General features: G+C 38.2%; 1 protein-coding gene across 1 annotated transcript in view; it reads right to left on the minus strand.

Moving 5' to 3' along the window:
- The window catches only part of LOC111149349 (theg spermatid protein like), a 53,882-nt gene that overhangs the window by 6,582 nt on the left and 34,141 nt on the right, over window positions 1-13,159 (minus strand). The window contains exons 5-6 of the mRNA XM_022506345.1: window positions 11,693-11,830; window positions 4,195-4,309 (exon numbers count right to left, since the gene is read on the minus strand). Of these exons, the coding sequence (XP_022362053.1) occupies window positions 4,195-4,309; window positions 11,693-11,830 (253 nt within the window). The remainder of the gene's footprint in view (window positions 1-4,194; window positions 4,310-11,692; window positions 11,831-13,159) is intronic.

The following is a 13,159-nucleotide window of genomic DNA, read 5'->3' on the forward strand; positions in this document are numbered from 1 at the left end:
ATGGATAGCAACTAAGTGAGCTAGGAAACCAACCTTTTTTAAAAAAGTGTTGCAGTCTCTGTCAAAGTCACCATAAGAAGAGACAAAGTATGACATTCACAGAGGTTAAAAGACCTTCTACAGGGGTGCCTGGGTGGCTCAGTCAGTTAAACATCTGTCTTCAGTTCAGATCATGATCCTGGAGTTCTGGAATCAAGCCCCACATCAGGCTCCCTGCTCAGCTGGGAGCCTGCTTCTCCCTCCCTCCTGCTCATTCTCTCTCTCTTGAACTGTCTCTCAAATAATTAAATCTTGAAAAAAAAAAGACTTTCTACAGTTCATCCATCCAAAGTCTCTGGTGACAAGTAACCTAAGGTACCTATGAGAGTAACTTGGCTTCCTTCATGGGCATGTGTATTTTAAAACACTGGAAGATTCAGCATTAACTGTAAAAAAGTTAAGAGAATTTAAGTAATAGGATTAATACTTTGTATTAAGAATTGCAGGCGCCTAGGTGGCTCAGTGGGTTAAGCCTCTGCCTTCAGCTCAGGTCATGGTCTCGGGGTCCTGGGATGGAGCCCCGCAGCAGCCTCTCTGCTCAGCAGGGAGCCTGCTTCCCCCTCTCTCTCTGCCTGCCTCTCTGCCTACTTGTGATCTCTGTCTGTCAAATAAATAAATAAAAAAATCTTAAAAAAAAAAGAGTAAGTTTGTGCAATGGAGGACTTGGGTGTCTCAGTTGGTCGAGCGTCTGACTCTTGATTTTGGCTCAGGTCATGGTCTTGGAGTTGTGAGATGGAGCTCTGTGTCGAGTTCTGTGTTTTGCAAGAAGTCTGCTTAAGATTCTCTCTCTCTCCCTCTTTTTGCCCCTTCCCCATGCTCTGTCTCTCTCTCAAATAAATAAATAAATCTTAAAAAAAAAACAAACAAGAATAAATGTGTGCAAGAATTGAGGAAATTTGGACATGGACCATGGAGTAGATATAGTATTTATTAAACTTCCTGATTTTGATAATAATTCTGTGGTTACATAAGATGATGATCTTATTCTTAAGAAATACACACTGAAATATTTAGGAAAATGGGTGTATGATGTCTGTACCTCTCAAAAATGATTCAGAAAAAATTAAATACACCCACAAACATACATTCATACACACACCCTATATGGAGGAGAGAAAATGATACAACAAATGGAACAAAATGTTAATTCTTACATTTTTTCAGTAAATTAGAAATTGTTATTAAAATAAAAAGTATGTTTATATTATTAAAATTAAAAGCATATGCATGGCGGGCGCCTGGCTGCCTCAGTCAGTGGAGCACATGACTCTTGATCTTGGGGTCATGAGTCTGAGCCCCACATTGGGTGTAGAGCTTACTAAAAACCAAACCAAAACAAAATAAAAGCATGTCGATGTTTAAGAGAATTTGGCCATTAGAGTGATCACCTTACAATGGCAACTTGGAACATATAATTGAGTATTTGACTTAGAATTATAACATTAAGTTGAAATCTTAAGTTTATGTCATTCTGATAACATTGAAACTTTAAGTTCACCATATTTATGAATTTGATGTATTCAATTTTTAAATATCTATTTAATATTTGAAAATTTGCTTGCTAATGTAGATGGTTGAAGTAAAATGCTTAAAAAAGAAATCTGAAAAACAATCTGAGGGCTTTGAAGGGGCGGGGGGGTGGGAGGTTGGGGGAACCAGGTGGTGGGTATTAGAGAGGACACGGATTGCATGGAGCACTGGGTGTGGTGCAAAAACAATGAATACTGTTATGCTGAAAATAAAAAATATAATTAAGGTAATTAAAAAAAATAAATCAAATTAAAATATTAATATATATAATTTTAATTATTTGAAGGTATTTGATTATGCTTAGAAACCAAATCAAACATTATTCAGGACTCTTCAAGGTCATTGTTAGGACTGCTAGAATTATAAACAGTCATAAAACTTGCAAGCTAAATCTAAAAACCTAAGAAAGAAACAGATTTTTAATTTAAAGTTTTAAAGATGGACTATTAATTATTTAAATCAAGAGCATACTTCTGAACAGTCTATTCCATATACAAAAACCGTGCTCAAGGATACCAAGGTTTTTTTCTTAAATTTTCTGCCACCTCTCGTTGAGAGGTGGGGTTTGTGTCCCTGTCCCCTTGACTCTGGCCAGACTTGTAACTGCATCAATCAACAGAGTATGACTGCAGTGACATTATGTGACTTGCGAGGCCAAATCATAAAAACAACAACAACAACAACAACAAACATGCAGCTGCCACCTAGTTCTTTTGGAATGCTCACCCTTGAAATACTGCATTTTAGGATACTACTTCTCAGAATAAAGCTGCTATGTTGAAAAAAGTCTAAGCCACATGGAAAGGCCCCAGAAGATGTTTCTGTGAATATTCCCAACTGAGTCTAGCCTTTAAGTCACATCAGCCTCAACCCCACATACAGATGCTGTCCTGGTCAGAGTGTTTATGTCCCCCTCAAATTCATATGTTGAAGTCCTTACTCAATGTGATAATATTAGGCCTTTGGGAGATAACTAGGTTTAGATGAGGTGATGAGAATAGAACCCTCTTGTGGGATTGGTGTCCTTATCAGAAGAGAGGTACGAACTCTTTCTCTGTGCAAATACAAAGAAGTCATGTGAGAGCACACAGCAAGATGGTGGCTGTCTGCAAAGCAGGAAGAGGACCTTCACCAAGACAAGAATCTGGTGACACCTTGATCCTGGACTTGTTGGTTTCCAGAACTGTGAGAAATAAATGTCTTTCAAGCCACCCAGTCTCTCGTATTTTGTTATAGCAGCTCTAGCTGACCAAGGTAGGTGTGAAGGAACTTTCAGCCTTCTACCATTTCAGACAACCAAGCCATTAGAGATATCCCAGCTGAGAGATTTCTAACTCATAAAATCCTTGAGTATAATAGAATGCTTATTGTTTTACACCACTAAGTTTGGGGGTGCATTGGTAGAAAGTAACAGATAGCCAAATCACAACTTTAAGAACTGGTTCTCTGTATTGATTCTAGATTATCTGGAATTTGTTTTCTGAGCTGACTGGATTTAAAGGTATTAATGATCCTACTGCCAGTAGTGAAAGAAAAAAAAAATACTAGTAGTCCACAGCATGCTGTAGCAAAACAAAAAACAAGGCTTCAGGTGACCAAGCAGGGGCTGCCAGAAATTATTTTAGTGAAATAAAGGAGTATAATGGGATTATTTGGTTTTATTTATTTATTTATTCGTCAGAGAAAGAGGGAGAGCACCAGCAGGGGGAGCAGCAAGCAGAGGGAGAAGGAGGCTCTCTGCTGACCAGGGAGCCCAATATGGGACTCGATCCCAGGACTCTGGGATCATGACCTGAGCTGAAGGCAGACACTTAGCCAACAGAGCCACCCTGGCATCCCTAGCGGGTTGTTTCGAAGCACGCTAGAGAAAAGTCAGTTAAGAAATTACTGGCTCAGGCCTTTAAGTTCCCACCTTAATGTCTGAGTAAGGGACCAGAAAGTTTCTGTAATTTCCCTAAAAAATACCCTTATATTCCATGGCCATAGGGCTGAAAATTCTGAAAACCGAACTCACAATCTAATTCTGTGAGTGGGTTAATTGCAGTGCAAACTGAATTACCAAATTTGTATGGTCTCCTGTGTTAAAGTTAGAGCAACAGTTGGGAAGGAATAGGACCTTGAAAATTGGAATAGGGATATATGAGCATATTCCAACAAAGCTAGGGACTTTAAACCCCTAAATACTCCTGAGCCTTCCTTACTAATACAATTAGCCATTTTTCCCCTTCCTGAAGGGTTTAGGGTCCCCTTGCCTGAAGAACCTATAATAGGTTCCCCTGAAGTAGATTCCTTCCAGGTAACTACTGACCTATCCCTACTATCTCTCACTGCTTCTAGATTTATAACCAGACCCAAGTTCCAACAGCCAAAAGAGCCTTCCAAAGACTTCTCTATCAGCTTCCATACTTGCTTAAGGTCTAATTCTGCACTGTTGTTCTGCTTCTCTGATCAAATCCTAGGTGACACAGTAGCATAGAGGAGGTAGTCAGAAAGTTCATTTGATGAGAGGAGAAAATAGAAAGGGAGAAAAGTAAAATATACCTAGAAATAAGAGGAGAGCATGTTACAGTTATAAACGTGTTTTTACAAAATCAATTAGGAAGTGTTTCACATGGACCCACTTACCTTTTTTGGAGGAACATAGTTTGGATTTGTGGCTTTGGCTATAGAGAGTTGTAATATCCGGGCAGAAGGATAAGAGATTTGAAGAGAATCTCTTGTTAAGTAATCACTGTAGGGCCTATATGCAAATGAACATGAAATATTAACATCATTGGAGGAAAAATAACTGCATTTTTTCATTGCTGTACTCAACCTCTGATCAATTATGTATAATTTTTCCTATTTCAGAAAACTTTTCCTCCATAATCATTACCATAATCTGCCATATTGGTATTTTGTAAAAATTTTTTTTTTACTATGATCCACAGTAAGACGTTATACTGTGATACAGTATATGTAAATCTGTGTGTGTGTGTGTGTGTATGTGTGTGTGCGTGCATGTATCTAAAACAAAATTATTATGAAACAATGCTTGCCTGAGGAAGGTATTCAGATTTTTAAAATTTCATTAAAAAAAAAACTGGAATCAGTTTCATGATATCCTGATGGATGGAGACTTGCAGTTTAAAAAACACTTCACTTCCTACCAAAACTTTGTATTAAACTGCTGAGATAAAAATTCCAGCTACCACCAAGGACCCCTCTGTGATAGCCAGTCTCCTCTGCAGTGCAGCTTGAGATGGTACTGGTCATAACTCCCAGCAACTCAGCCAATTTTCACAGGCTGTTCCCCACATATTCCTTTCCTGGTACAAAAATCTATCAACCAACAAACCTACAAACCTAATTTGAAAAAAGTTTTTCATAAATAAATATATGATTGCACTCTAGGGGTAGTCTGTTAGTTTTTAAAACTGACACACAATTAACATACCATAGAATTTACCTTTTTAAAGTGTACAACTCAGTGGTTTCTAGCATATTCACAGAGTTGTGTAAATACTGTCACTATCTAAATTCAGAATGTTTTCATCCCCCCAAAGAGAAACCCCATACTGATTAACAGTTCCTCTCCATTACTTCATTCCCTAACCCTGTGTCCCCAGAACCACCAATCTATTTTCTGTTTCTATGGATCTGCCTATTCTGGAAATTTCAAATAAATGGAAACATACAAATATGTAGCCTTCTGTGTCTGGCTTCCTTCACTTAGCATATTTTCAATATTCCTATATCAGCACAGCATTCTTTTTATGGCGGAATAATAGTCCATCAAATTATTTATCACATTTTGTTTATCCATTCATCCATGGTGAACATTTGAGTTGTTTCCACTTTTTGGCAATTATGAAATGCTGCTACAAATATTCAGTACAAAATTTTGTGTGAGCATATACTTTTAATTCTCTTGGGTATATGCCTAGAAATAGAATGCTGATCATAAAACTCTATTCTTAACATTTTGAGGAGCTAGAAAGTGGTTTTCCAATTAAACTGCACATTTTGCATTCCAACCAGCAATATATGATGGTTTCAATTTCTCCACATCCGCACCAATATGTAGTACTTTCTATAAATTATTATTATTATTATTATTGCCATTCTAAAAGGTTTGAAGTAGTATCTTGTCATTTTAATATGTATTTTGAAAATGATTAATGATATTTGGCATCTTCATGTGTGGTTTCTGTTCATCTGTATGTCTTCTTTGGAGAAATATCTATTCAAATCATTTGTCCATTTTCTAAATTACATTGACTTTTTTTGTACAGTTCTAAAAATTATATATATATGTATATATAGATATAGATACATTCTGAATATTAATCCCTTACCAGATATATGATTCTCAAATATTTTCTCCCAATTTGTAGGTTGTCTTTTTACTTTCTTGATAGTGTCCTTTGAGACACAAAAGTTTTTACTTTTGATGGAATCCAATTTATTATTTTTTGTCACTTATTTCTGTTGTCATATCTAAGAAACCATTGCCTAGGTCGCAAAGATTGAGGTCTATGTTTTTTTCTAAGGGTTTTTATAATTTTTTCTCTTATATTTATAGGTCTGTGATCCATTTTATTTTTTAAGATTTTTAACTTTTTAAATTTTATTATTATTATAATTTTTAGGTAGGCTCCACGCCCAGCATGGACCTGAGATCAAGAGTCTGACACTTAACTGACCGAGCCACCCAGGCACCCCCAAGATATTTTTATTTTTCAGTAATCTCTACACCCAGTGTGGGACTCAAACTCACATCCCTGAGATGAAGAGTCACATGCTCCTCTGACTGAGCCACCGAGGTGCCCTTGTGATCCACTTTAAATTAATTTTGGTGTGGGGGCGCCTGGGTGGCTCAGTGGGTTAAAGACTCTGCCTTCGGCTCAGGTCATGATCTCAGGGTCCTGGGATTGAGCCCCGCATCGGGCTCTCTGCTCAGCGGGGAGCCTGCTTCCTCTTCTCTGCCTGCCTCTCTGCCTATTTGTGATCTCTGTCTGTCAAATAAATAAATAAAATCTTTTTAAAAAATTAATTTTGGTGTGAAGTAGGGGTTTAACTTCATTTGGATGTCCAGTTATCCCAGCACTAATTGTTTAAAAGACCATTCTTCCCCAATTAAATTGTCTTTTTTTGGCATTTTTGTCAAAAATAAATTGACCATAAACATAAGGGTTAACTTCTGGACTCTCAGTTCTATCCCATAGATTTACATGTCTATTGTTACGTCAGTAACATGCTGTCTTGATTACTGTAACTCTTAAATAAGTTTCCAGGGGCACCAGGATGGCTCAGTTGGTCAAGGATCTGCCTTCGGCTTAGGTCACAATCCCAGGGTCCTGGGATAGTGCCCCACACTGGGCTCCCCGCTCAACGGGGGTCTGCTTCTCCCTCTGCCTTCCCCTCACTTGTGCCCATGCTCTCTCTCTAATAAATAAATCTTTAAAAATAAATAAATAAATAAGCAAGCTTTCAAATAAGCTTTCAAGACTGTTTTTTGTTATGCTAGGTCCCTTCCTTTTCTATAAGAAAGAATTAGAATTAGAATTGCCTTGTTAATTTCTACCAAAAATGGCAGCTGGAATATCAACAGGGATTGCACTGAATACGTAGATCAGTCTGGAGAGAGTTACCAGCATAACAAAATTAAGACTTCCAATTCATGAACAGGAAATTTCTTCCCATTCATTTCAGTCTTTGATTCTTTTAACAATGTTTGTAGCCTTCAGTGTACATGCCTTGAACTTCTTCTAAGTATTTTGTTTTTTATTATTTTTAATTTTAGTAAAACACATATAACATAAAATTTACCACCTTAGCCATCCTTTTTCTTAACATTTATTTATTTGAGAGAAAGAGAGCACAAGTAGGAGGGGGTAGAGGGAGAGAATCTTCAGACTCCCCACTGAGCTCAATTTTACGACCCATGAAATCATGACCTGAGCCAAAATCAAGAGTTGGATGCTTAACAGACTCAGCCACCCACGGGCCCCCAACTTACCCATTCTTAAGTGTTAAGTGCATTCACATTGTTGTACAACCCTTCTGCAGAACTCTTCATCTTGTGAAACTCTGTAGTAAACAATTAATTTCCCCTACCCTCTAGTCCCAGCCAGCCATCATCCTACTTTCTTTCTTTACAAATTTGACTACAGTTGCTACCACATATAAATGGAATTGTACAGTATTTGTCTTTTTGTTACTGGCTTATTTCACTTAGTTTAATGTCCTCATGGTCCATCCATGTTGGAGCATGTGTCAGAATTTCCTTCCTTTCTAGGACTGAGTAATATGGCATTACATGTATTATAATGTTCTTTTTGGTGCTACTACAAATAGAATTGTTTTCTTACCTTCATTTTCAGATTGCTCATTGCTAATGGATATACAATTGTTTTTTTGTATATTGCTCTTAAATTCTGTGCCTTCCTAATTAGAAATAGTTTTACTTTTTCCTTTCCAACCTCTATGCCTTTTACTTCTTTTCCTTGCTTAATTGCTCTAACTAGAATCTCTAGTATGATGCTGAACAGAAGTGGAGAGAGCTGACATCCTTGTCTTATTCCTGATCCTAGGGAGAAATCATTCAGTCTTTAACCATTAATTATTATGTTAGCGGTGGGCTTTTTGTAGATGCCCTTTATCAGGCTGAGGAAATTCCTTTTTGCACCCAGTTTGTTAAGAATTTTTATTGTGACAGTCTTGTGTTGAATTTTGTCAAATGATTTTTTGACTCTATTGAAGTGATCACATGGTTTTGCTTTTCTTATTCTATTAATTTGATGTATTATGTTGATTGTAGTCTGTTGATTCCAACACATTCTTTTTTTTTTTTTAAGATTTTATTTATTTATTTGACAGAGAGATCACAAGCAGGCAGAGAGGCAGGCAGAGAGATAGGAGGAAGCAGGCTCCCCTAGAGAGCAAAGAGCCCGATGCGGGGCTCGATCCCAGGACTCTGAGATCATGACCTGAGTGGAAGGCAGCGGCTCAACCCACTGAGCCACCCAGGCGCCCCAATTCCAACATATTCTTGTATTCCTGGGATAAATTCAACTTGTTTATGAGGCTTTGTTAATTTTATTTCATTCTTTTCTCTTTCTGTTCCTCAGATAGCCTCAATTAATCTATCCTACAGTTTGCTGATTCCTTCTTCCAACTATTCAAGTCTGCTGTTGAGCTCCTCTAGTGAATCAGTTAAAATATATGACACAAAGTCCAAGTTCATATAATATATTTAATGGAGAGCCCTGTGTGTCTTCATTAAACGCTTGCTTTTTTTCCCCTTCACACAGTTCTAACAAGCTTAGTTATCTGTTTCTAATGCACAGAATTGGGGGAAAAAAGAGGCTAGTTAAAATTATGGAAGCAGCCAAATGTCCATCAGTATATGAATGGTTAAAGAAGATGTGGTATATATACGCAATGGAATATTATTCAGTCATAAAAAAGAATGAAATCTTGCCACTTGCAACAACATGGATAGATTTAGAGTATAATGCTAAGTGAAATAAATCAGTCACAGAAAGACAAATACCATATGACTTCTTCCATGTGCAGAATTTAAGAAACAAAACACATGATAAAGTAAAAAAAGAGAGAGAGAGAGAGAAATAAAAAACCCAGACTCTTAACTCTTAATAGAGAACACACTGTGATTAACAGAGGAGAGGTGGGTGAGCAGAGGAGTGAAATAGGTGAAGGGGATTACAAGTACACTTATCTTGGTGAACACTAAGTGATATATTAAAGTGCTGAATCACTATATTGTATACCTGAAACTTACATAACACTGTATGCTAACTACACTGGAATTAAAGTTTTCAAAAAGAGGTTAGAGTCCATTCCCCTGACCCCCCCCCCAAAAAAGGACAGGAAAACTATAAGCAAATATCTAATAATCTAAAAGCATAGAAGTCAGAATATTTAGTCTAAAGAAAAACTGTGCTTCATCCTTGAACATCTCCTGGGAGGTTTTCCATATTGAAATATAAGAGTTTATGTTCATAATAAAGATTCAGGCCAATGAACGAATTCAAGCAAAGAAATCTCCTTAGGAAAGTAGGGAAACAACTTAGAAGTACAGGAAGTTCTAGCATTCAAGAAGGTTTCACTTATATGAAACAACAAACTCGGGTCTCTCAAAAAGTGGTGACATATTACTACTGGTTATTTAACCCAAAGATACAAATTGTGATCCAAAGGGGCACCAGGACCCCAATGTTTACAGCAGCACCATCCACAAAAGCCAAACTATGGAAGAAGCCCAGATGTCCATAGACAGATGAATGGATAAAGAAGATGTGGTCTATGCATACAGTGGAATATTACCCAGCCATCAAAAAACTGATATCTTGCCATTTGCACCGACATGGATGGAACTGAGGGTATTATGCTAAGCAAAGTAAGTCAATCAGAGAAAGACAATTATCATATGATCTCACTCATATGTGGAATTTAAGAAATAGAGCAGAGGAACATAGGGGAAGGGAGGGAAAAATAAAACAAGATGAAATCAGAGAGGGAGACAAACCTAAAAGACTCTTAACTACAGCAAACAATTGAGGGCTGCTGGAGGGGAGGTGAGTGGGGGGCTGGGGTAACTGGGTGATGGATATTAAGGAGGGCATGTGATGTAATAAGCACTGGGTATTATGTAAGATTGATGAATCACTGACCTCTACCTCCAAAACCAATAATACATTATGTGTTAATTAACTGAACTTATATTTTAAAAATAAATTAATTTTAAAAAGTTGTGACATTAACAAAGAATTCCTCTGGATTATATATACAGATATATAATTGTATAAATAAATATAGATCTATAATTATCAAATTATATGTGTATTTTAACAAAATCAGATTTTGTTGAACGAACTAATAAGCAAACAAAGAATTTTGTGTGAGGAATTGGGGCTCTTTTGCTGGAGTCTATGACGGAAAAAGACCCAAGTTGTCCAGCTTGATCTCTCTATGAATGCAGGAATCTTTTCTAAAATCCATGTAAACTCATCATTCCAGCCTGTGCTTGAATGAGCATTTTCAGGGGTTGGGGTGAAGGTGGCAGTTGACTTCTCCAGATAAACATTTCCATTACTGGAGAGCTGATCTGAAAGATTTTCCTACACCTAGCTGACACCTGCTGCTCTATAACTTCCTTGTTCTAGATCTAATTCTAGGATCAACACGAAGTAGTTTTATTTTTCCTCCTTCCCTTGTTCAGACACTGACCCTTTCAATATCTGAGCACAGCTACCACTGCTTCCTCGGTCTGTTCTCTAAGCTAAACATGTCATTTCTCTTAACTATATTTCATGCAACATAGTTTCCAGAGGCCTTAGTATTTCACTCAGCTCTTTCTGAATAGTCTCAGATTTATTATCAGTTTCTTAAGGCATAACATCCATAAGTGAACACACACACTTAATGCGTCTTAACTACAGTACTAGACAGCAGTGCTGTTCCATTAATGCAACTTAACATTTTTCCAACAACCATATCACAATCTTAGCTCCCATGTGGAAGTACCACATAAGCTGTCTTTTAAAGACAAGGAGAAATTCGGCATTCAAAGCAAAAGGAAAAACATCTGAAAAGTCATAGAAACATCAAGTTCTACAAATTGCAAAAATTTATAATGTTTCACTTGCCTATTTCCTTTGAATTGGCTGACAATGCTAAGTTCAGAGTGAATTTTAGTTTCACCACAATTGAGTCAAATGTAATTACTGGTGGGGCGCCTTGTGGCTCATTCAGTCAAGTGTCTTGACTTCTGATTTCAGCTCAGGTCTGAGGGTCGTGAGACCAAGCCCCAAGTCAGGCTCCATTCTGGGCAGGGAGTCTTCCCGAGGTTCTCTCCCTCTCTCTCTGCCTCTGTCCCAACCTGCTCATGCGTGCTGTCTCTCTCTCTCTCTCTAAACAAACAAAACCCACAAATATAATTACTGGTGATGATCCTCTGATTACTGACAAACGCAGCATACAGTTGAGTTTTCACCCTGATCCTCTGAACCACAAGTTGACTTCTAGTTTATGAAACTACATACACTAAAATAAGAAAGATATTGTGAGGTTTAATGAAATTTAATTAGAATTTATGGAGATTATCAAGGTACTCTACCTATTTATTAGATATTCTTTCCTGAATCTGTTGGGCTGTGCCAGCTTCTGGATCCTTTTGGAGGGTCGGCTCAACAGGGCAGGAGAAGGGATCTCCCAAATTACAGACTCTCTACCGCAGCTGTAGTAATATTGAGCCCTGGAAGTTACAGAAGAGAAAAGAACTGAGTGAAACAAGTATGAATTCCAGTAACAGTAATTTCTAATGCTGACCACCAACTCCAGGCCTAGGAGGAGGTATGACATTTTACCCCTTTATTGCTGGGCCATTTTCCACATGGAGAGAAATCAGAAATGGTTGCAGCCCTCAAGCTCCAGGTGGTTTCTAATATCCTATTCCAAAGCGGATTAATTTTCTGTAATAAACTGTGTTCTTTTAAATGACCAAAAAGAGGGCCTGCGTGGCTCAGTCAGTTAAGTGTCTGCCTTTGGCTGGAGTCATGATCCCAGGCTCCTCCAATCAAGTCCTACACTGGGCTACTGCTTAGTGGGAATCTGCTTCTCTTTCTGGGGCGCCTGGGTGGCTCAGTGGGTTGGGCCTCTGCCTTCGGCTCAGGTCATGATCTCAGGGTCCTGGGATAGAGCCCCGCATTGGGCTTTCTGCTCGGCAGGGAGCCTGCTTCCCTCTCTCTCTCTCTCTCTCTCTGCCTGCCTCTCTGCCTACTTGTGATCTCTCTCTGTCAAATAAATAAATAAAATCTTTAAAAATAAATAAATAAATAAATAAATAACCAAAAAATAACTAATGGAAAAGGAAAATTTGCTCCTTTAAAACCAAATACCTTTTTAGTCTCTCAGAGACAATCACTAGAGTTTGCACAGATATTAAAAGGAAAATTAAAGGCTATATGAACAACTTTATGCAAACACATTTTAAAACTTAGGTGAGGGCGCCTGGGTGGCCTGGGCACCTGGGTTGAGCCTCTGCCTTCAGCTCAGGTCATGATCTCAGGGTCCTGGGATCGAGCCCCGAATCAGGCTCTCTGCTCAGTGGGGAGCCTGCTTCCTCCTCCGTCTCTCTGCCTGCCTCTCTGCCTATGATCTGTCAAATAAACAAAATCTTCAAAAATGAAATTTAAAACTTAGGTGAAATAGATAAAACTCTTTGAGAGACACATACTACCAATGCTCATTCAGAAAGATATAATCTGAAGGGCCCTTGTCGCGAGTTTCCTAAGCAATTCCATGGCCTTGCTGCCGTAGCACCGGCTTTGTTTGACCAAGCAGCCTCCAGGCACCTTAAACTGACCTTAGCCCCCATGTCACAAGCACATGCCCTAGATACCAGTCCACCGAGTCATAAGTTCATGTACATTCCTGATACGACTTCGCCAACAGCCCTGTGACCAACAGTCTCCCAACTCCCAATGTCTTCCTTTCTTTATGCATCCTTTAGATATGAGTCCCAAGAAGCTTACCAAAACCCTGCTCTTTTGTTTGAATTGACCAGTCTGGCCTTGGCCTAGGA

The sequence above is a fragment of the Enhydra lutris genome, unplaced genomic scaffold, assembly GCF_002288905.1.
Source record: "Enhydra lutris kenyoni isolate GAN:26980312 unplaced genomic scaffold, ASM228890v2 scaffoldscaffold21, whole genome shotgun sequence".
NCBI lineage: Eukaryota > Metazoa > Chordata > Mammalia > Carnivora > Mustelidae > Enhydra > Enhydra lutris.